Source organism: Capsicum annuum, chromosome 1 (assembly GCF_002878395.1).
Source record: "Capsicum annuum cultivar UCD-10X-F1 chromosome 1, UCD10Xv1.1, whole genome shotgun sequence".
Taxonomy (NCBI): domain Eukaryota; kingdom Viridiplantae; phylum Streptophyta; class Magnoliopsida; order Solanales; family Solanaceae; genus Capsicum; species Capsicum annuum.
Genome location: NC_061111.1, coordinates 43,138,880 through 43,164,116, shown reverse-complemented (window position 1 = coordinate 43,164,116; position 25,237 = coordinate 43,138,880). Strand labels below are relative to the sequence as shown.

Here is a 25,237-nt window from a genome sequence, read left to right as displayed (position 1 = left end):
AAATATACAAACAAATATACCCCTCCCTCAGTTCTGTTGGTCAAATTTTTCCAACGAACAAAAATGTTTCTCTTTCAACTTGCAACACTGGTAGATTGTTTACAAATGAACAAAACCTAGAGAAAATGTCTATTACAAACTTTGTTCTTGTTCGATTATGTTCAAATTTCAAAATTTGGTATGTAATTCTATGTGCATCAAAATTTTATAATCAATGAATAAATTTTCTGAGCAAATGACACGATAAAAATTTTGTATAGATCTAAATTGCATATAAAGATATGGGAATGAAGAGATGCCGGATTGGCACGTATGGAGACCTGTTAACTCAATCATCCAGAGAAATATTCAGTGGGCCTAATCTATTGCATTAGATCATCAAGTGTCATTTTTCATGAGCTCTTCACTAATACAGATCCACGAACTGGTAGAGAGATATATTTCTTTGTGTTTGTACTGATACAAATCAATTTTTCATGAGTTATGTCTCATAAATATCTAGTGGCTTAATCTCATTTGAAAATTGACCAACAAAATTGAAGAAGGTGTATTTATTTGTGGTTTGAGTCAGATCAGATGGGTTAGATTAAGGTGTATTTTATTTTTTAAAAAATGGGTATTTAACGTTAATTTGAGTTTTTCTATTAAAAAAGGATACATATGAAAACTTTCTTAACAATAAGGGTAAATTTGACCCCAAAGTATGATATCAAGGGTAAATTTAACCTCAAAGTATGACGAAGGGTATATTTAGCCAATTTTTCAAAGTAGAGGGGTAAATTTGGCCCTAAAATATGACAGCGAAGGTAAATTTGACCACAAAGTATGACGAAGGATATATTTAGCTAATTTTTCAAAATAAAGGGATAAATTTAACCCTTTTCCCCCAAAACAATCTTTCTACCTCACTCAAAGATAAATATAGGAATTGCATATATTCTATCCTTTCAAATTGACCGTGTAATATTACACGGGTTCTATTGTTGTATCGCTCACCTACTAATTTATTGATTCTCCTCTTCATTTATAAAGTGTAACTTGATTGACTATACGAAATTTAAAAATCAGATTAATATTTGCTATAGCTATTAAAAATTTATTAGTATTAAAAGTGAACTAGAAGGCGTATTTTTTTTAAAAAAAAAAATCTTAAAATTATTTCTAAAATGCATTAACAAGAGAATAATCACAACTTCTTTTTGTTCATTCAGGATCAATTTGGTACGCAAGATGTGATAAATAAAAATATTTTTATAAAATTATTTAACTTTCCACCATATATGCACAAAAATAGTGGATTAAATACTTTCGCAACTAACTAATACCTCAAATTAAATATGAGATAAAACTAAATTTAAATTTTATCTCAAAATTATTAATTTTATGCTGCTTACCAAAAAATAAAAATAAAAATTGTGATATGTTCCTTCTTCAAAGAGGGATTTTTTTTTCTAAGAAATTTTCCACTCCCTCCGTCCACTGTAGTCTAGTCAAAGATGAGAGAAGTAAACATGGACGGAGGCCGGAGAGTGTGTACTTCCTCCGTCCTATTTGGGTTATTCATTTTATTAAAAATATATACTTGCTAATATTTACTGATCATTTACCGGATAAGAATAAAATGATTTTTTTTTTAATCTTACTCTTACAATTAATGGTATATATTAAATATAAATAATTATAATTTCAATATCCATCGGTATACTCAATGAACTTTATTAAAATGGATAAAAAATAAAATAATAAAATTTATTATTATTTAAAATAAAATATGTGCGGAATACTTTTGTTCCAATTGGCTCCAGTCACGTAACGTTTTGGAATACTAAAAAGAAAGTCTTTCCATACCATAAAATAAAAAACGAGGTATTCATGTGATAATTAAACCTGTCATTATGGGAAACTAAAGGAATATCCTCAAAATTTTCTCCAATAGTATTTTATGCTACTCTTATAAATATATTGGCAAATGCTCTAAAAACATAGTCGTTCTTTCAGGCTCCAGCACAATAGGATACCATTTTCCATTTTATCTCAAGATTCAAGACTAAAAGGGAAAAAAGAAAAAAAAAACAAATAGAATGGCTTCAATAGCATCACCAAGTACCCACCATTTTTACCCCAACAAGTTCAGATACAGTACTAGTAAATCTTCTTTCTTCCCTTTCATTGTTTCATGTATGGACCAACAACCTCAGCAGGATGAAAACACCAAGCAAGTTGGTCGCAGGTATTACACCCACCCACCCCACCCCCATGAACCCTTTGTGCAGTGTGTGAAATTTTTGAATACTATAGTACTGAAAGTAGCTCATTGGGATATGTAGGGACATAATACTAAGGAGCAGTGAAATTGCAGCCCTTGGAGCCCTCTTCAACTTCAGGCATCTCTCTTTATTCTTTTGTAATATCTTTGGTTCTGATTTCTGAAATCTTTAGCGATAATCTTTTTTCCAAGATTTGACAATAATCCCTGCAGTCCACTACTGGTTAAAATTTGGAATTCCTTTGCTGCTTTGTACTTTCTGTTTTAATTTGTTTATCTGATTTTAACTAGATATGGAGTTAAAAGAAATTAAAAAGACTTGAATCTTGTGATCTTGAATTAAACAAATATAAAATGTATCGGGATGTCTTTTAGTTTTATGGTCTTAAGCATGTCACGTGGAATGTCATTTAGTTTTGTAGTCTTAAACATGTCACGTGGAAAGTCTTTTAGCTTTGTGGTCTTAAGCATGTCATGTGGAAAGTTAGAATTCAAGATTTTGCCAAAAACATGAAGAGACATTCATTTTACATGAACAAACAAGGAAGATATTGGTTGTATAGATATAATTTTTAGGTCTGCAACCAAAAGCCTGTGTGGCATTAGTTTAACTCAGCTCCCGTTTGGCCATAGATCTTGAAGTTGAAACTGTAAACATGAAAATTTGAGTTTTTGAAGTTGCGATCTTTTGGAATTTGGAGTTGTGTTTGGACATGCATATTACTGGAACTTTTTTTTAAGTTTTGTGAGTGAAAGTTCCGTCGGGGGTCTATCAGAAACAACCTTTTTACTTCTTCGGAGATAGTGGTATGGATTGGGTACATTCTACCCTCCCCAGACCCCACCATGTGGGAATACACTGGGTATGTTGTTGTTGTTGTTGCTGAGTGAAAAGTTCTAGAAACCGAAAAACTAGTCTCAACTCATTTTGAGAACTTGAAAATATTTAAAGATCATATCTCGAAAATCTAATTAAATTTTATGGCCAAACAGATATCTGAAAATAAATTTTCGAAATTTATAGTTAAACGCTAGCTTGGAAGAAGGTGATTTGAGTAGAAAAGATTGAATCTTGCTTTTGTGATGCAGTGGTAAAAAGCCAAATTACTTGGGTGTTCAAAAGAATCCATTTGGTCTAGCTCTTTGTCCAGCCACCGACAATTGTATTTCTACTTCTGAAAACATCAGTGATGCTACTCACTATGCACCTCCTTGGTAACTTTTCTTTCTTCTTCCCTCTGTAATCTGTATGTTTTATGTTTGGTCTCTATCTCTATCATTGATAAACAGTGCACATACACAGAAAAGTGGTCCACTTTCTATGTGGTGATGATGCTTCATGTTTATGTGCACACGGAAATTGTGCACATTAATATGATAGCTACTAGTTGACATGTGAATCACAAGAGCCTCCCTCTTTTGACCTTTTCTCTTTTAACTAGAATCACTACGGCTGATCTTGTGTGAATTAATTCGTGGGGTCTGACCCCACGTGGTCCGGGGTAAGATAGAGATCTTCCCTAACAGCTGTTGTTCAGTCCGTCCTTGAGAGTGAGAGGAGTTGTAGGAATTCACATTGCCTTTTACGACTTGGAATGCCTGTTGTATTGAATAAATGTATTGGGCAGTGTGTTTCTTCTCTTGAATTGAAAAATTCTCCGCCTTTTCTCAGCGGTTGATGGTCGACTTCTTGGTCGCTCAGTCGCTTGCCTGTAGCTTTGACTCTCATCCGTTCTCTTTGTTGATGTTTGTCTCCAGATGCACTCCATCTAGACCATCAAAATTACACGTAAAAGATAATTTTCAAGATGAAATGGATCTTTTAGATTCTCTTGTGTCCAAGAATCAGTATGCTCTTCAATATAAGCATCTTTTATTTTTAATAACCGTGGTTTGAACTTCTATATACGCATCTCGATGTACTGTTCTTTAAGAATAGATCAGTATGCATTATGCAACCCGGACAAGATTAGTCATTATCATTGGGACACCGTACAGAGATGTTAACATTTTTGGTGCTTTGATTCCCAGGAACTACAACCCTGAAGGGAAACGTGGTAATATCAGCAGAGAAAAGGCAATGGCGGAGCTACTTCAAGTGGTAAACGGTCTAAAAACCTGTTTCTCTTCATAAGAAATAGTTGAACAATATATTTTGCCTTATCAACAACCTATTGATCTGAATCATTTTGAAGGTCAAATCAACAAAACCAGACAAATCCTCTCCCAAAATAGTGGAGAAGACAGCCGATTATGTGCGTGTGGAATATGAAAGTCCTATCTTGGGGGTAAGTCCAAAAAGTGTTCCAAAGTTTGAATTTCTCAGTTACACACATCATTCTCCTCAGCCACTAATGACTAAGTACATGTTACTACAGTTAGTAGATGATGTCGAGTTCTGGTTCCCACCAGGCAAGAAAACAATTGTACAGTATAGAGCAGCATCTCGCTTGGGGAATTATGACTTTGATGCTAATAGAAAGAGAATCAAGGTATGACTATACATAGTACTAAACGCCTTTTATTGTTCTTGTTCTTTCGTTTAAGTCATTGGCTAATTCGGTCATATAAAACAGGCGCTGAGAATGCAATTAGAGAAGAAGGGATGGGCATCAGAAGATACAGTCTGAACGATGTCATCTTCAAAAGGAACAATTATTCTTTACTTGTTAGCATTATGAATACAGATGACTCATATACTGAGCCTTTTTTTATTTGAAAAGCTTAATAGAATGATGAAAAAACAACAGTATTATTTCTGGGCAACATGTTAGCATTTGAAATTTTACTGAACGCCCTTTACAGCTTCAACAACGCGTAAAATATATAATGTTGAGACACTGCACTGTACCAAAAGAACAAGCTGCAGACTTTCATGGGCACACATACTCGATCAAATGGTGGGTGATTTTCTTGGTTGTATATCTATTTTCATTTCATCAAAATAGCTTGCGTCTGCCCATTGCTTAACTTCCCAGCATGCAAACACGAGATTAGATTGATGAATGAACCGAAAGTGATAGGTTATATTTTTGTACTAGTATATAACAACCATTAGAAGATGCAAGCACAGAGTTACTTTCATCTGGAACTGCCCCTTTCTTGGCTTTGACATGCAAAACTGACACATTCAAATATAAACTTAAGAGGTTGCACAAAAGATATTGATGCTTAAAATCAAGATAGGAAGTTGACTCTTAAATGAAAACTGAGAATCTTATATCATGATGAAGGAAAGTTGGCATAAGCAGACATTCAAATTTGATCTCAGCCCTCAACTAAACACTCCGACTTTGAGACTGCACTTCTAAACACCTCGACTTGGCCTCTATAAAATCAGATAAAGAGAGATAGTCAAAAGATGATCTTTATTCCTTCAGCATCCGGACTTTAAATACAATAAATAACAACCACCTACAGCTAAACTTAAGGAACAAATATACAACAATACACTCCTACAATAGGAGTCTTCTACAAATACAAACAGATAGTAACTATACAGTAAATTATTCAAATACTGATAATATAAAATAATTATGCTTAATACACCTCCTCAAGTTAGGTGTGGTGCAACAACGCCTAACTTAGAACGACAGTTTGCAAAGGCTGGTTCTGGCAATGGCTTGGTAAGTGTATCAGAATGTTGATCACAAGCATACGTGTGTTTGACAAGAACCCGACGCGCTTGAACTTGGTTCCTAACATAACAAAAGTCGACAACAATATATTTCATACGGCCATGGAACATTGGATTATGACAGAGATAAGTGACACCGACATTGTCATAGAAGATTGTGGGTGTATTTGGAATGCTGATACACAATTCATTGAGCAAGTTGCGCACCCAAGTGAGTTCTGCAAGAGCATTTGCAACTGATTTGTACTCTGCTTCAGTAAATGAGCGAGCTACGACTTGTTGCTTTTTTTACGACCAACTGACAAGATTGCGCCCAAAGAAAAGAAAGCCTGATGTGGATACTTTGTCATTCGGGTCTCCAGCCTAATCAGCATCAGCATACATGTAAAGATTGCAATCCGAGTTGCAACGAATATGAAGACCTGAAGTTGCCGTGGATTTGAGATACCGTAGTATCCTTTTAACCGCCTTCTAGTGTTCACCAGTAGGATCATGCATAAACTGTGATAGTTTGTTGACAGCATAAGAAATGTCAGGCCGTGTAAATGATAAATATTGCAACTTACCAAGTGTGCGCCTGTAGAGTGTAGCATTCGTAGGTGGAGAATTATCAACTGCCCGAGGTGGTTTACCAGAGCACATTGGTGTCAAAACTCCTTTATAATTTTGCATATCCAATTCAGACAAAATGTCAAGAATGTATTTTGACTGAGAGAGAATAAGACCATATGGCGCTTTTTTTGCTTCCACACCCAAGAAGTAGTTTAAAATGCCAAGACCCTTTAGAGAAAAACGAGAACCTAAGGACTCAATAACATGTTTAATCAAGCTGGGATGACTTCCCGTGATCAAAATGTCATCAACATAAACGAGCACATAAACAGTAGCAGCCAGATTCTTCAAAATAAAAAAGAGGTGTTGGATTCAGATTTAATAAATACCATTTTCTGTAGATGATTATGCAGTGCAGTATACCAAGCCCGAGGGACCTGTTTAAGACCATATATGGCTTTTTTTTAATCTACAAACATGAGAAGGAAATCGGGAATTGATAAATCCTTAAGGTTGAGACATAAAAACCTCTTCAGTCAACTGGCCCCGTAGGAAAGCATTGTTGACGTAAAGTTGGTGAATCGACCAATTGTGCTGCACTGCTATAGATAATACAAGTCACACTGTTGTTGGCTTAATAACTGGACTGAAGGTTTCATGAAAATCCAAGCCATGGCATTGTGTGAACCCCTTTGCAACAAGACGAGCTTTGTATGATCTATAGAACCGTCCGCTTTTCTTTTAATGCGATACAGCTATTTGCAGTCCACAACATTCTTCATTGAGTCTCGTGGTACCAATTCCCAAGTTTGATTCTTCATTAAAGCATTATATTTTGCTTGCATAACTTGTCTCTACTCTTTGTGGATGTTGGCTTGTTTGAAGGTTGTTGGTGTAATAATGAAATGAGTTAGAAAACTGAATTATCTGTTGGGCTTGGCAATATTATTCTGGGACCTAGTGGTCATTCAGTTTACTACAGTCTGGAATTGGCATGTGGGGTTGTTCGGGGCTGGGACTTCCGCTGCCAGGAAGTGAAGAAGTGGTTGGAGATGGAGCATTCGAGCTTTGTTGTGGAGTGTTAGTGTTAGATTTACGTCGTTGGTATGTTATCAAAGGTACAGGTTGTGTGTTTGAGATTTTGTCATGCTGGGAAGAAGTAGAAGATAGTGTAGAATTACCTGAAATAGCTGTAGTGGCCGCTGGTACTTGGCAAGAATTGAAGGAGCTAGTATTTTGTGATTCTAAGGACAGTGGTATTGGTGGGGGTATATCAGTAGAGGGTGTTGGAATGGTAGCTGACTTCAGAGTTTTCTCTTTGGAGTTAACGTCTTCCCAGGTGAGTTGAGAAAAGTTTTTCCTTATATATAGAAACATTGTTTTAAAAGGAAATTTTTTTTATAAAAAAGAACATCACGATTGATGAATATTTTTTACTGTACTGGATCAAAGCAGAGGTGTGCATGATGGCTCTGAGAAACGCCTAAATACACGGACTTAGGATCCAACTTATTTTTGGTGTAGGGTTTAAGTCATGGATAACAAAGACAGTAAAAATTTTTTAAATTGGCATAGTTAGGTGGTTTACCAAATAATTTTTGGTAGGGTGATTCGTTATTTAAGATGGGTGTGGGTAGTCGATTAATGAGATAAACAGCATGATGGAAGGCAAAGGACCATAGTTCTGGTGGTAGGGATGCTTCATAGAGAAAGGTTTTGATTGTTTCAACAATATGACGATGACGACGTTCAGCTATGGCAACGCGTTGTGGCATGTAGGGAGGTGAAACTAAATGTTCAATGTCATTTTGTTGAAGATAGGACTGAAGACTTTTGTATCCACCTCCTCCATCCGAATAAAGAGATTTAATTTTTGTTTGGAAAACATTCTCTACTAAAGGATGAAAATTTTGGATCAAAAAGGCGACTTCACTTTTATTTTTAATAGTATACAACCAAGTATACTTGGTGTAGTGATCAACAAAAATACAGTAATATAACTTTTTATCTATTGATAAAACGGGCGATGATCCCCATAAATCGTTAAAGATAACCTGAAGAGGATCATTACTGGATAAAGTGAATTGCTCAAATGAAAAACAATGTGCTTTATTAGAGGAACAAGTATTACAAAATTCAATTTTTTCTTTAATAGTAATAAGTAAAGAAAACTTCTTCAAAATAAAATTTAAAATCGTCGAATGAGGATGACCCAAGCAATAATGCCATAGCTGGAAAGGAACTTTTGTATATGCAAGATTGATGGATGTTGGTGGTCTGGGTGGATGTTGTGGCCACTCATAGAGTCCATTCTTATTCCTTCCTTGTACCAACAGCTTTTGAGTATACAAGTCCTTCACAAGAAAAGTAAAAGGAAAAAAATCAACAGATGTTAGATTGTCTTGACAAAATTAAGCTATAGAAATAGGATTTTTTTTTAATTGATGGAGCACATAGAGTGTTAGAAAGCCTGGAAGCAGAATTAAATGTTTGTATCTGAGCTGAACCAGTATGAGTAATAGAAATGGTTTTAACGTCACCCATGGATATTCCCTCATTGCCTGTATACTCTTCAAGATTGTAAGGGTCAGCCGTGACATAATGACTCGCACCAGAATCCAGAATCCAAGAGTTTTCTGCTGACTGCAAACTAGAGGCAAAGTTGGCCTTAGATTCAAAATAATTGTGCGATTTGAAACGACATACATCTGCAGTGTGACCAAATTTTTGGCACAATTGGCATCGAACAGATCGTCTTGAATTTGATCTCCAATTCTGCTGATTGTTGGAGCTGGATTATCGAGGAGTAGATTGATTCCAGTGTTGATTGTGTAAGCTGGACTGTCGAGGACCAGATTGGTTCCACTGTTGATTGTTGAAGTGGCGATTGTTCCTATTAGACTGGTATGACATGTTTGTCTTTTGTGATACAACAGCTGTGCTAGTGGAAGATGACTTCTCGAGATCTTGGTGTTTGAGGAAAAGCTCATGATCTATGAGCTTGTGAAACAATTCTTCAAAACTCAATGAAGAGTCTCTTGCTCTTATTGCGGCGGAGATTTCATGATACTCCGGGCCCAGACCGCTTAGAATCTTGACAATAAGTTCATCATCTGTTACTGGTGATTCAGCAAATTAGAGAGCATCAGAAAGAGATCGAACCTCTTGTAAGTATTCTGCAACAGATTTAGAGGCTTTCTTGATATTTTGCAATTGGTCACGCAACTAAAAATGTGAGTGTGGCTCTTATTTGCATAAGTCGTGTGAAGAAGTTCCAGGCTGTCTTAGCAGATGGATATGTGGCAATAGTATGTGCAATGGTGGGATCGACAAATGCCATCATTGCTTGCTGGATCAGTTGGTCCTGAGAGCACCATATTTGATAGCTAGGATTTGGCATCATAAGGTTATCTTGAGTAACAGTCATTGGTGGTGACGATTTTGATTCGTTAAGATATCCCATGAGCTAATGGCCATTGAGTAGAATCAGAAGTTGTGCTTTCCAAGTCGAGAAGTTGAAATTACCTTGCAATTTGATAGGTAATTGAGATGCGGGATTGAATTGTACTACATGAAGAATAGGTGAAGTAGCAGAAGCACTGTTGTTGGTAGCAGTAGCATCACCAGAGTTGATAATAACTGGAGGGATTGTTACGTGAGGTGTAACCATAGGTGAGGAGAGAAAGAGGATCTAACACGTAAGAGGCTAAAGGCTCTGATACCGTATAAAATCAGATAAAGAGAGATAATCAAAAAATGATCTTTATTCCTTCAGCATCCGGACTTTAAATAAAATAAATAACAACCACCTACGGCTAAACTTAAGGAACAGATATACAACAATAGACTCATACAATAGGAGGAGTCTTCTACAAATACAAACAAACAATAACTATACAGTAAATTATTCAACTAGTGATAATATAAAATAATTATGCTTAATAGTTTCAACTTGCAATTAAATACTTCAACTAGTTTCCATTATGTCTGGACATCCAAATGTTGATGTGACACATAAATTTTGAAAGTGTGTAGGTGATTGTTTTGTATTTCTTTAAATCGGAGTATTCAACTAAAATACTGAAGTCTAGTTAAGGTATCTAGATATGCATATTTTCAAAGTCACATTTTTTACTTGCCAATTAATGCAAAGTTTAAATGTCCGTTTGTGTCAATATTACGAATTATCTAATTAAGCTATTAAAAGAGTAGCCAGACCGGCAAATAAGAGACGTCTGCAACTTGATTGTCCAGAAGGGCATTATTCGGTTAGCTAATTTGAATTCGTGTCAGGCAGATACATTACTTAAATAAATAAATATTGTATAGTCTTTTAAACATAGACATATATATATTTCTTAATTTTAACACACATAGTACAATTGAGAGTTAATACTATCCATTGTATAATTAAAAAAAAATATCAGAAACAAATGATATTTAATAATATCATACAGTTTATTAAACATACAATTTTAAATTTAAAGGGTTCCTGAGTGTACAAATAGTGCTAGTACATACTACAACAAAAAACTTTATAACTTCACCTTATTATAACAATATTTCACTATAACAATCTGATTTTCTTCCAAATTAATTTTTCATATTATATTTTACTTCTTTATAATAATATTCTGCCTATAATAATAATAATAATATATATATTATCACAATATACTTTTTTTGTAAAATTACCTTTCTAGTACAATATATTCAAATATATGTTATAATATTTTGTAAGAAATATATTAGGTACAAAATAAAATACCAAAGTATTTATGATAAAGTCATGCACATAGTAATAAATTTCAAGTATTAAGGTAAAATTTAAAGAAATTTTTTTATTTAAATGACACACATCATCTATTTTATAACTGTATGAGGAAAACAATTACCTATATTTATCTTTTTTATATTCAGGCTCTCTTATAGTAGAAAGTAGAAACTAGTTATCCGTAGCTCGTGCTAAGTTCGGGCCCAAACTTTAAATATAAAAATAATAATGCTTTAATTAAAAAATTATTTATATTATATTCTTTTACTGTATAATTAATAAAACCTAATGACACGTCAAAATGAATTGTTCATAAATTTTCATTATTACTAAATTTGTCAAAAAAATTCATTAAAAAAATATAAAGAGTAATTTAATTGGCTTCTTTATTCATAGTTATAGTATTTTTAGTTTTGACACTCCTTACAAAATTATTTTCCTCCATAAATAATAAATAATAATCATTACGTTACCTTAATTAAATAGTACCAATTTATTATAAGTTTTTGGTTATGTAAAAATTCAGTTGTCTTAATTTTCATTTTAAGAAAATTATTAAGACCATCATCATTGTATAAAACATATTCATTATAATTTAAGTATAAACGGTAAAAATGAAATATAATATAGATCAGAGAAAGTAAAGAGTTACAAAGATTCATAAAAATTTACTATTCGTTCATCTCAATTTAAATGTCTTACTTCATTTTTGGTATGTCTCAAAAAAGATTTTTTCTATATTTTGTAAGTTTTTCAATTTTAAAACTCTACATGACAAGTCCAAGACCACAAGATTTTAAAACTCCATTCATCTCATATTAATTGTCCACATTATCAACAATAATAACCAAAGTTATTTGTCAATTTTCAAAACAAAATAGAATTAATTGAATTTTTCTATTTTACTCTTACAATTGAAAGTCTTTTTGAAGTGTATGGAAACTAGTTATCCATAGCCCGTGCTAAGTCCTGTCTCAAACTCTAAATATAAAATAATAATGCTTTAATTAAATTTTTTTTTATATTATATTCTTTTACTGTATAATTAATAAAATCTAATGACACGTCAAAATGAATTGTTCATAAATTTTTATTATTACCAAATTTGCCAAAAAATTTCAATAAAAAAATATAAAGAATAATTTAATTGGCTTCTTTATTCATAGTTATAGTATTTTTAGTTATGACACTCCTTGCAAAATTATTTTCCTCCATAAATAATAAATAATCTCCATTACGTTACCTTAGTTAAATAGTATCAATTTATTATAAGTTTTTGGTTATGTAAAAATTCAGTTGTCTTAATTTTCATTTTAAGAAAATTATTAAGACCATGATCATTATATAAAACATATTCATTATAATTTAAGTATAAACGTTAAAAATGAAATATAATATAGATCAGAGAAAGTAAAGAGTTACAAAGATTCATAAAAATTTACTATTCGTTCATCTCAATTTAATTGTCTCACTTCATTTTTAGTATGTCTCAAAAAAGATTTTTTCTATATTTTGTAAATTTTTCAATTTTAACATTCTACATGACAAGTCCAAGACCACAAGATTTTAAAACTCCATTCATCTCATATTAATTGTCCACATTATCAACAATAATAGCCAACGTTATTTGTCAATTTTTAAAACAAAATTGAATTAATTGAATTTTTCTATTTTACTCTTACAATTAAAATTCTTTTTAAAGTGTATGGAAACTAGTTATCCGTAGCCCGTGCTAAGTCCGGGCCCAAACTCTAAATATAAAAATAAAGTTGCTTTAATTAAAAAAATTATTTATATTATATTCTTTTACTGTATAATTAATAAAACCTAATGACACGTCAAAATGAATTGTTCATAAATTTTCATTATTACTAATTTTGCCCAAATTTTTCAATAAAAAAATATAAAGAGTAATTTAACTGGCTTTTTATTCATAGTTATAGTATTTTTAGTTTTGACATTCCTTGCAAAATTATTTTCCTCCATAAATAATAAATAATCTTCATTATGTTACCTTAATTAAATAGTACCAATTTATTATAAGTTTTTGGTTATGTAAAAATTTAGTTGTCTTAATTTTCATTTTAAGAAAATTATTAAGACCATCATCATTATATAAAATATATTCATTATAATTTAAGTATAAACGTTAAAAATGAAATATAATATAGATCAGAAAAAGTAAAGAGTTACAAAGATTCATAAAAATTTACTATTCGTTCATCTCAATTTAAATGTCTTACTTCATTTTTAGTATGTCTCAAAAATGATTTTTTCTATATTTTGTTAGTTTTTCAATTTTAACATTCTACATGACAAGTCCAAGCCCACAAGATTTTAAAACTCCAGTCATCTCATATTAATTGTCCACATTATCAACAATAATAGCGAACATTATTTGTCAATTTTCAAAACAAAATAGAATTAATTGAATTTTTCTATTTTACTCTTACAATTGAAATTCTTTTTGAAGTGTATGCATATTTATAATTTTTTATAAAAAAATTGTAAAACTACTCTTCTTATTTATGATTATGTAATCGCATGTGATGAAGAAAGTGGACAACTAATATGGGATAGAAAGAACATATTTTTAATTTAAAAACTTTAATTAAAATGGAAGGAGTACAATATTAAAGACTCAAGATACATCAATCATAAATATTCAAGTAAAAATATACTTAAAAGAAAAAGTTTTTTTTTTTTAAAAGAAAAAAATTGAGTGTTAAATAAATTAAGGAAAAGGAAAAAGAAAGAAATGAAAAATTTTGTAAAACTACTCTTCTTATTTATGATTATGTAATGACATATAATGAAGAAAATGGACAACTAATATGGGATAGAAAGAGCATATTTTTAATTTAAAAACTTTAATTAAAATGGAAGGAGTACAATATTAAAGACTCTAGATACATCAATCATAAATATTAATGTAAAAATATACTTAAAAGAAAAAGATTTTTTTTTTTCAAAAAAGAAAAAAATTGAGTGTCAAATAAATTAAGGAAAAGGAAAAAGAAAGAAATGAAAAAATTGTAAAACTAAACTTCTTATTTATGATTATGTAATGACATGTGATGAAGAAAGTGGACAACTAATATGAGATAGAAAGAGTATATTTTTAATTTAAAAATTTTAATTAAAATAAAAGGAGTACAATATTAAAGACTCTAGATACATCAATCATAAATATTCACGTAAAATTATACTTAAAAGAAAAAGGAAAAAAAAAAAAAGGAATTGAGTGTCAAATAAATTAAGGAAAAAACAAAAGAAAAAAATAATTATGAAGGAAATTTTAAAAAATAAAATAAAAGAAAGAACCATATAGAGCTAACATAAATGGATAAAAGTTGAGGAGTACCCCTCGGTTATACAATACGTATAATGAAATCTTCCGATAAGACAATCGCTTCAAGAGAGGTGTTAGTGTAATATATTGTTATTCTACAGTACCAAAGGCACTACACCTTATTAATATTGATTATTGTGGCACAAAAGATAATTTTATTTTATATATATATTCTTTTTAAATTTAAGAGAAGCAATCAAAGAAGAAAAGAGAGGAGGAGGAGTGGAGAAGGGGCCATGTGGGATCTAGTCTCATGGCTTCTTTCCTTCTTCTGTCTCGTTGCCCTTCTCGCCGCTGTTCTTTACCAGGTTTTTTCTATTACCTATATAATAATTAATACTACTATTTCCCTATTTGATACACCTTTCTAAATCTTAATAATTAATTAATTAATTAATGCCATAGATCATTACTTACTGTATTTTATCTTATTATAGTGTTTGTCTCCAAGCATTAATGATGAAATTCCTTGTTAAATATGTGTTTTAATACCCTTGTTACTATGATTAAGTATTTGATTTACTATATTAGAGCCAGGGTAGCAGCTTTGTCTTTGCTGGTTAATGTTTCTTTTAGAAGGACAAGGCTGAGAAACTTGACTACTCAAGTTGCTTTTATAATTAACTATCCAAATAAAGGCATTAAAAATTAGATTTTTTCAATTGAATAGTCTCTGGGATGTGGTCACAATATTCATTGTCGTCGAAAGAGTTCAATGATCTTCGTCTTCGTGGGAGCATCTATTGTGTTAACAAGTCTCACATCGGAAAAGGAATGGGTAGTTGGTCTCCTTATATGGACTTGGACAAGCTAACTTTTGGGGTTGAGTTAGGTCGAAGATCCATTCTTTACAATATTGAATTTCATTTTTCTTCTGGAATAAGACTTAAAACCTTTAGGCACCAAATGGTGCAGCCAAGTAATGATATGAGTTGAGAACTATGAAGGCTCAGGTTCAATTTCCAGCGGAGGCATGGGAGGTACATCATGAAATTAGTCGAGATGGAAAACTAGTTGGCTCGCACAAACGGTTATCAAAAAGAAACGAAGACTTGAACCTTTATTGCTTATTAGTTCAAATTGCCACCATAAAGGGAGATTAGTTTTGTGGCATTTCTAGTATTACACAGTTGCCATAAATGTCCACCATATTCTTTGACGTGTTTTCTGAATACTTCATGTTTGATTCTCTTTCTACGATCAGGAAAAGAATTCTGAACTTCCTAAACAATATATTAGTCTGCTTCATTAAATAAGAAGTATTTATTAGTCTGAAAATCAATGAACAACTAGTCATTTCTGAGTTTCTGCTAGACGGGTCAATAGTACTTGGACTGGAAACATATCTATCAGATATGCAAGTAGCATTCTGATTTTGCCTAGTCTCACTTCAATTTAAAGATCCCCTTACTGTAATTCACATTAAGACTTGGTCGAATAAATAAACAGAAATGCCCTCAAGACTGTAATTCGTTGAAGAGAGGTTAACATCAGAAGCTTAACAACACATATCAATCAATGAACAGTTTGACTTGATTGTTTGTTTTCCTGATTTTTCTTTCTTTCTTTTCATGGGTGATGATGGGGTAAGTTACTATTGTTAGCTCTTCTTGGATTATCTTCTTGCAAGAATTGACCTGGAAATTCATATGTGGCAAATATCTAGTGTTGAATTTACTGGTCAAAGTTCTCGAGCACAATGTTGTTAACCTTTAATCATTAGCTGCTCACATTTTTCTATACAATGCTCTCCTTTCTATTGTTCTTTTATATTTATATTTTTAGGGTCAGTAAATATTGCATTTGGGTTTATTTACTGCAGGTCATGTGCTTGGCAGACCTTGAAAGTGATTATGTCAACCCTTATGATTCAGCAGCCGAGATTAACATAATTGTGGTTCCAGAATTTGTTCTTCAAGGAGCACTATGTTTCCTGCATCTTGTGATGGGGCATTGGTTAATGTGTCTGGCCTGTCTCCCATACTTATATTATGATGTCAAAGTGTAAGTCTTTTAATAAATTATGTAGCACTGTTAACCCCTTCCCGCTGTTTCCTGTCACTGGCCTCACAAAATGGTCTGACAACAGATGTTTACCTTCTGATTAGATATACTGGTCGTCGCCACTTGCTAGATGTAACTGAGATTTTCAACCAGCTACCATGGGAAAAGAAGATTCGGTTATATAAGCTTGGATACCTTGGGATACTTCTTGTATTTTCTATAATCTGGTATGGTGTCAATGACGAGTGTTCCTGTTCTATGCCTTTTCCTTCTCTATTTTTTTAGGTACTTGTAAACCTATTTTTTCTTATCTGTTTGTCTAATGTTGTATGTGATTCTAGTATGATCTGGAGCATTGTAGCGGAATGAAGAATGAGGAATTGCTGATCTCACCAAGGTTCCCCAGTTTCTCTCTCTGTTGTATGACACTTGCATAAGAAAAAGATGGAGGGTGTTAACTTGGTGCGTTTCCTTCAACCTGTCCAACATGTCGATTTTTCTCTTCATATAACCAGTATTGGCTCTCACAAGAGCTATTGCTCTTAAAGTTTTCTTGATTTCTTTTTGAGTTTCCTGTTTGAAGATGTAATATCTTCAACAAGTAGTATTTTGCTTTCTATACTAGTTCATTTTAGATTTAACTTTTTACTGTGCAAAAGATGCAATATAGTTGCCTCTTCATACCAGAACACTTTCAGTTCTTCAGACTCTCATTTACACCTCCCAATATCAAAATGTAATGGTGGCTTCACTTGTCCCTTCAGCTACCTTTTTTCCCCCTTTCTGTGGTGTAAAGTTTCCAACTATTGTTAAGCATGCTATAATCCACTTAAGGGATGGTTATTTAATCTATTTTTTTTTTTTTTTGAGAATGGGGATGCTATTAAATCATATAATGATGTTTTATGCGAAATGTACTGTTGCAGATGCCTATTTCCTTTTTCTTATTTAACTAATGATGGGTGAGGTTTAGTGCACTAGACTGCCCGTTATGATGGGTGAGCTATAAGTTATGGCCTAGATTGTTGTACTTTTGTTCTGCAAGTTTCAAGCTTTCATGTGTGTCATTATGCAACAAGTGATGGTCCTGGTGGAACACTTTTCTAAATAAATTAACATCATTTATAGGCAAAAGAGCTTTTTTCATCCTTCCTCTGATGTTTTTTACACTCCAATCATAACATTTAGTGGCTTAGTGGTGGATTACTTCCGCAGATGGGAGAAAAGCATATCTGTTTAGGATTTAGTGGAGTACTAGTTAAGCTTGTAATGCTAACCTAGAATTATCTTCTAAACTTTTTTTTTTTTTTTCTACTTCGTCTCAGGTTCTATGAATTGATGGAAAGTGAGATGCTTTGTGTGGGTTTTCTCAGTAATGATGCCATTTTTGCTGAGAATGATGTTAATCCTCTTTAAGGAAAGGATTGGTTGTCCTCAACTAGGGAAAACATATTGACAGTAGATTTTTAAGATACTATTATTGATACTAGATATACTGTCAATTACCATCTTCATTCGCTGCCACTATTATATTTCTGCTTAATTTCTTTTTTCCCACCAACACTTCTACAAATAGAAGGAAACTACCGGTTGATAATGTTCTTGAAATCTTAAACAAGTTCAACCTCAAGTCATATAAGCTTGATAGAAACTTTGGCTTGACAATTTAAATGAGCTCAACCTTGACCTCAAGCTTCAATTTGACCTTTACGTTGTAACTGGTCAAGTTTTTGTCATGTGATCAGGAGGTCACGGAGCCTTGGAAACAGCCTCTTGCAGAAATGCAAGAAAAGGCTGCGCACAATACATCCTTGTGGTGGGATCCTTCTCCGACCTCTGCGTATAGTAGAAGCGGACTGCCCTTTTATTACTTTGTGAGACCTTTCTAATAGCTCATACACATTCCCGTTTTAGCATAATATTAAAAGTGGAGACGGACAGCTTGCTGTCAAAATTATTGAAGAGGATTCATAATGTCACCTCGTGGAGCAATTATTGAAGATTGTTGATAGGGAGGCAAACAACTGTGCATATTTTCTTGCGAACGAATGGCATAAACATGCAGCATAAAGTTAAAAGGATATGGAGTTTATTCTCTTAGCAGAATTAAACCATGTAGCTTATGAACGATATTAAGAAATTTATTCGAACGTACCAAAAGAAAAAATATTAGAGAACAATAATAGCTACAGGATTTGTGATACAAGATTTTTCTGAACTAGCCAAAAGAGTCACAATGTGGGTGTAACTACGAACCTCCAACTTTTAACCGAAAGTGTTAAATGTAAAGCACTCGAAGTTCCCTACAACTAAGAATCTGCAACTACAACAGGTAAGTTATTAACGATCAGACAAGTTATACTATTCAGGTACCGCGTGTGAAGAGCTTCAGAATCTGGGAATGAATTTCACGCAAGGAATTGGATTACTCTCCCTGCAATGATATGTTAATATCTGTAGCAGACTTTCTTGAATCTTGAACAGATTGCATAGTGGTCCAGTGATTAGGTTGAATGGAAGATGATATAACATTTTGAGTTCCAGCTCCAGGAACATTTACCGTGTGTGCATTTGAGCTATGGGGAGCAGCAGGAGAAACCGTTGCATAAGCTATTGCTTTGGGTTCTGCTTTCTGTTTCTTTGGCTTGGCCTCTTGGTAGTTGCTTGGTAGAAAACTGCCCACTACAACCTGCATATAGAATGAGCACAAGATTTGATCACTCTCAATCTCTAGTACTACTGACTAACAACAGAATAAATAGGAAATTTTATTGTGCAAAATGTTATGCCGGATATTAGATTTCTTGCAGTAGAAAACAATATACCTGGACGGGACTAGCAGCTATTAACAGTCCTGCAAGTGTACCTCCGACAACACGACCATCAGGACTTGCCAAAGAAATGCTCATTCCTCCGGTTCTGCTAGTACGAGAACCCCCAAACTCTGTTGGAGTAAAGGATCCAGACAAAGAAAGGATTTCAAATCGACCCTACACGACAATATTGCAAGAGGAACTTTCTATTAGTTCCCTTTCTTTTCACCCAATTGATTGCCTCTTCTTTCAACTTCAAACATATTTCTTATGAAACTTGAATAAACTGAAATACTTGTGAGGCAACTTTAGCACAACCATTATCACACTTGTGAATAATTCATGACCCTCAGTTGCATATCTTTAAGTTTGATCATTGACAAGGTTCAAAGAAAGGGTGGACCATTGAAAAATGAAACTAATAACCACCATGATGTGATGCAAAGCAGAAAGCCGTTGAATGCTGAACACATAAATGACCAACCTCATAAGTTAAAGTTCCCCCTGATGAATTTGGCTGGCGTAGAGTGACATTTGATATCAAACCAACAGCAGAAATAATGCAAATAGCTCGAGGTCCTTGTTGAGAAAATGAGATTATCTTCATGGTAACATCCTAAACAACCGAAAAAAGAGTAAATACTTTTCTGATCTGGAGAAGTAACAGATAAAAAACTATTGAGAAGAAGTTGGGTGGTGTTAATAAGTACTGGTTAGAAATTTTAGTTAGAAAAGACAACTGTAGTTGCACGGAAAAGGTTAATGCATAAAGCAGGATGTATATGTGCTTAGAATATATTACGCCCAAAGGAGTGCAGAAACTGGTTAGTTATAACTGGCAAGACGCTTGCTCCAATTGTAGAAGTTCTTGAAGAAGATACGACCAACTATAACTATGTAGAATCGCTGACTTGGAAATGAAAAGGATTACACCTTAATATCAAATTTCCAAAAATATATGAATTATTATTGGCAGCAAAGCTAAAGTAGCTAGAGCATACAATGACACTAAGCAACTAAGTTCGTAAGACAATAGAAGCCACATGTGATCTTTTTAAAAACTTTTGTGGAGTTATTTAGTGCATATGGAAATTTGCAATCTATACGGCCAATTTTCTTCTCACACCAACAAAAACAACTCTATGTGCATATGACCTTATTCTTACATGGCATTTTTTTCATCTAGCTATTCTCAAATGGTATTTGCAACAACTTTATCATTTGAGATCTAATCCTACACCTATATATCTCACATCCTCGGGGAAAGAGCTTCTAAAACCTTTTTCAAACAAGGCTGGCTGAAGCATGAACAACCATATCCAGTTTGAAAATTCACATCATCTGCAAGCGCTTAAATATCTTGTTGAACAACAAACACCTATATTATGCTAGTCGTGGGTACCACTCCCCGCAAAAATCACCGATCATACAGCTGAATACAAATGGTAGTTACAGAAGCAGAACTGCTAATGCCATTGTGGCACTAGGAGGACAATCAGTACAACACTCAGTAGTATGAAATCTCTTAGATTAGAATACATACAACTAGTCCCGTTGGTTGCTCAATTTAGATGATTAAATTCTTTTTTGAGTAAAAGTAAAAGTTTCACGAGTAAGCCATTGCCTTGTGCCGGCAGCTGTGATTTGTTAAAACACCAGAACAGTTGGTTGCTCAATTTAAATTGAGGCTAGAGGGCAGGCAATTCCTGAATTATTACTACATTCAGGTACCCTGGATCCCTTTATCTTTGTCTAAGCAAATTTACTTGATCCCTCTTTCCTTGAGCAGTCAACTCTTTGATAACCAAAAACTGATATTAATATAAACCAAGGCTTGTTCACATTATTTTTAACCTTTGCCCAATAGTTTTATTAACAACCAGTCCATTTTTCACCCCTTTCACCCATTATCTTAGAGATATTTCTTACACATTCTATATCAATACATGACAAATTTCTTTTGACTAGATACAGATAATCATCTAAACTGACACAGCAGGATTACTAGGGTAAGTTGGTAAAGATTTTGTCTTTGCATTTGAATGTTTGCATTTTTCTACGAATCAACAAAGAAAAATTTTACAACAGCTTTTTCTTCAAACTTATATAGAGACCTAAAGAATATTATGGACTAACTGATATCTGTACTCGCCAGGCATCGGTTATTGGTAGGACAAGTGGTCAATTCTGTGCAGTTCATCATTGAATTTCTCAATGATAATTCAAATAGTCCCTTTTGATACTCAACATTGGTTTGACATGTAAAGACAATAACTAGAGTATCACAACATGTTACTAAACCTTCCAAGATCGCCCATTCCTCTCTTTTCAGAGAAGGAAGTTGAAATTACCTTTGCTAGTTATGACTTCCAAGAGAATCCGGACGTTACATAACCCAAGTCTCAAGCAGTATCCCACCCCCAAAAGAAATGAAAATAATTCACCAGTAAAGAAAGAGTAGAAAAAGCAGCAATTCCACAAGGAAAGACAAAATAGAGCTTTTCCATATGTTAAAAACCAATGCTTTGTCAATTAAGCATACCTCACCAGCTTCAACTGTTATCATGTGCGGCAAAAAGTTGCCACCTGTGGAACATGAAATCCATTCACCTACAAGATGGCATCTAGGTGATTAGTTGCGGAAATTGCATTGCTATTTGAAGCATATAACTATAGGAAAAATAATCAATAGAGAAAAGAAACAATTGGCGTCCAAAGTAATCTTGATTCAACAAGGTTACTTCAGTTCTGCTGCCAAGATTCACACTTAATACATGCAACCAAAACAAAACGCAGGAAAATCAACTTTTTGATGTTTCCTATTAACCTGAGATTACCTCTGAAAGGCCGGTCACGTAAATCAAAAAACAAGGATTATATTTTTTTCCCTTTGCACCAAGAACAAGTAAATATTTAAGCATCTAGATCATGCATTTCTACCACAGATTATTTTGTTGCAAAAGGCACATCAAAATCATGTCCTCCAGATGATCTAATGCTAAACCAATCACTAGCAGTTTATCGAAGCAAAGTGTCATATCTTCATTTGGAAAAATGTAGATCAAGCCAGGAAAAAAGACGAATATGAAAGAAAGAAAGAAAGAAGATAAAACTACAGTTATATCAGCTAACATCATGATCGAACATATATGGTCCCCCCAGGAACTACAATAATTAACCACTAACTTGCCAAATGGACAAATTCAAGCCCCTGGTCTCCATAAGCAATTGTATTAACTTCATACATGTAAAACCCCAATTAATGCTCCATCTGCTCATATCAATCCAAGGTTCCAACATTTCAGGTCCCTACTAAAAACACATACTCCCTCCGTCTCAATTCGTTTGACTTACTTTCCTTTTTAGCCCATTTCAAAAACAAGTCTGTTTACCAACTTTCCAAATGACATATTGAAGATCAAATTAAACGACATTTTAGTACATTCAACATAAACCAGACAAACAAATCGAAACAGCGCGAGTACTACACACTAGATTCAAAGGCATATAACTACTACATTACCTAAATTCTCTGCCCCCACTTTGTTCCTAGGCTTCTTCTCGGATGCTGGACGGGCAACACTCACTTTCTCAGACAAGAAGCTGCCGGAGGTTGGTGGCGCTGACGCCGAAATAGGCATAGGTGAAAGTGTCCTTGCAACTGCCCCATCAGGCCCATACTTCCTAGGACGTCCCCTTTTCTTCTTCTCTGAACTGATTGGAATGCCAGTAGCTACTGGAGATGTAATCATGGACGTTGTTCCAGGTGATAAAGGAGTAGATTCCGTTCTTGATGCCATATGATAGTTTGATGGAGCTTCTGGAGCTATCACTGTAACTCCAGAATTCATTGCTTCCCTTGACTCCATTTTTTAGCAACTACAAAGAAAATGTAAAAGAAGTGAGCTGCTTACATTTGCTTCAATGGAAACTCAATTTGAAATCAGAATTAACAAGTACATTTAATACAAGATTGCACTACTCAACTATGTTGCTCGAACTCTTCAAAGATATCGACATATGCATGTCGGATCCTTCAAAAGTAGGGTATGTTTTAAGGATCCGACACAGGTGATGCAACATATTTTTGGAGAGTCCGAGCAAAATAGCTACACAACACCAACATCATTACACATTTCAAGAAACACACACACACACAAAAAAAAAAAAAAAAAAAAAAAAAAAAACCCCTCAAAGAACAAACTAAAAAAATTAATCTTTTTTTCCTTTCTTTGCTGAAAAACACAAGATGGCATTCAACATTTTTACTTAGTGGAAAACCAAGAAAAGAGAAACACAGAAAGAAAAAAGGAAAGAACAACATGAAGAGTATAATATTATTGACAACCAACATTTTCTAGGCCTTTAATTTTCTATTGAAAAATATTAAGAACCAAAGTACAGACCAGAAAGAATGTTCTTGCTGTTTTAAAGATCACACCATGGCTAACTATAACCAAAAAAAAAAAAAAGTAAACTAATGTCTAAACCAAAAAGCCAAAAGATTTTTAAAACACAAAGCTTAAAACAAACAAGAAAATATTAAAGCTATTTGTCTCAGACAACATTTTTTTTAAAAAAGAGTGAGAGTGGAGTTTGACTTACACTGTTCTATATCTAAAACTGTCTTCAAAGATCAAAATTTTACCAACTAAAATAGAGTAAGCCAGAAAGAGGATGCAGATGGAAAATATAAAAGTAAAAAAAAAAAAAGATTTTCTTTTGGTGGTTTTAAGGATGAGAAAAATGGCAGGTTCCCGGCTAGAGAACCAGTTTTCAGGTGGGAAAAAAAATCAGTTCATTTAGACCATGAAGACAAAGACAACATGGAAACCAAAAAAAAAAAAAAAACAGAAAGTGGAAAGCATGTTTCTGAATGCAATGCAAATTTACAAGAAAAATTGAAAAACAAGACAAGCTTTTTCTTTAAATACTCCCTCCTCATTTTCTTTTTTGCGGTAGCTAAAGAAATTTAAGAAATAAAAAAAAAAGTTGATGATGTTTATTAAAAAATATATCATTATTATTATCTTTAATTAAGTAGTATCTTATAAGTAGGATTAATAAAAATAAAATAAAATTATATTTTAAAATAATTACTAAATAAAGAAAGATAACATTTTATTTTAAGTACGGATCAAAAAAGACTAAAAAGAACAGATACATAAAATGATACGAAGAAATTATTTTAGTAAAAAACCAATATGATGTATTAAAGTTCTATCACTATACATGACCGGAAAAAGAACCGAACCTCAAGATTAAGCACAAGAGTTTATTATATACAATCTTACATTTTCATTAGAGATGATTTAAGCATCTTGAATCCATAATATCTTGATTATATGATAATAATTTTATCGATTTTTTTTTATTTTTTTTATTAATAATGCTCTCTTCATCTAATTTTATGTATCTATTTTTTAACTGAACACAAAATATAAGAAATAAATAAATGATTTATAAAATATTTATTTAATTATCCTTTTTAGAAAAGTAACAATAACAAATTCAGTATATTCCCATATAGTGGAGTTTAGGAAGGGTAAAATGTATGCAGTCCATACCACTACATCCGAAGAAGTAGAAAGACTGTTTTTGATAGACTTCCGGCTCAAGACAAAGGACTGTAGACAAACGTTGCAAGCATACAACATGAAAAGAAATAACAGAGATACAACAATCACACAAATAAAGTACATTAACCAACAAAGGACGCCCCTTCCCCAACCCCAGTATTACCAACCAAGCTACACCAAACTCTCCTAACTACAACCTATGACTTGATCACACACCTTAGCCCTGTATTTTAATACTCTTCCTCCAAACCTTGCTATCG

General features: G+C 33.1%; 3 protein-coding genes across 5 annotated transcripts; 2 read left to right on the top strand and 1 right to left on the bottom strand.

The window, feature by feature from the left end:
- The first annotated feature begins 1,884 nt into the window (after positions 1-1,884).
- Positions 1,885-5,032, top strand: LOC107873179. Of its 2 annotated transcripts, XM_016719930.2 has the most exons (7): positions 1,885-2,230; positions 2,328-2,384; positions 3,356-3,481; positions 4,298-4,367; positions 4,462-4,554; positions 4,645-4,758; positions 4,843-5,032. In XM_016719930.2, exons 1-7 carry the CDS (start codon positions 2,082-2,084, stop codon positions 4,894-4,896), a joined length of 663 nt encoding a protein of 220 aa, XP_016575416.1. In that variant the 5' UTR covers positions 1,885-2,081; the 3' UTR covers positions 4,897-5,032. The 2 variants fall into 2 exon arrangements, with proteins under 2 accessions (XP_016575416.1, XP_047252139.1); XM_047396183.1 differs by lacking the exon at positions 3,356-3,481 and having other exon boundaries at positions 1,905-2,230.
- A 9,513-nt stretch (positions 5,033-14,545) lies between these two features.
- On the top strand, positions 14,546-18,115 carry LOC107873187 (protein cornichon homolog 4). 2 transcript variants are annotated; one of them, XR_001675165.2, is made up of 5 exons: positions 14,546-14,889; positions 16,404-16,585; positions 16,690-16,812; positions 16,927-17,047; positions 17,911-18,115. XR_001675165.2 is itself a non-coding variant. In XM_047396179.1 (5 exons), exons 1-4 carry the CDS (start codon positions 14,818-14,820, stop codon positions 16,952-16,954), a joined length of 405 nt encoding a protein of 134 aa, XP_047252135.1. In that variant the 5' UTR covers positions 14,565-14,817; the 3' UTR covers positions 16,955-16,982; positions 17,911-18,115. The 2 variants fall into 2 exon arrangements, 1 of the variants encoding a protein (XP_047252135.1); XM_047396179.1 differs by having other exon boundaries at positions 14,565-14,889; positions 16,927-16,982.
- A 622-nt stretch (positions 18,116-18,737) lies between these two features.
- LOC107873201 (AT-hook motif nuclear-localized protein 1) lies at positions 18,738-24,342 on the bottom strand. Its single transcript, XM_016719951.2, has 6 exons — positions 24,004-24,342; positions 22,922-23,277; positions 21,941-22,008; positions 19,883-20,014; positions 19,411-19,575; positions 18,738-19,274 (listed from the first exon to the last, which is right to left on the bottom strand). The coding sequence occupies exons 2-6, from the start codon at positions 23,265-23,267 to the stop codon at positions 19,011-19,013; spliced, it is 975 nt and encodes a 324-aa protein (XP_016575437.2). The 5' UTR covers positions 23,268-23,277; positions 24,004-24,342; the 3' UTR covers positions 18,738-19,010.
- Between the last annotated feature and the right edge of the window lie 895 nt (positions 24,343-25,237).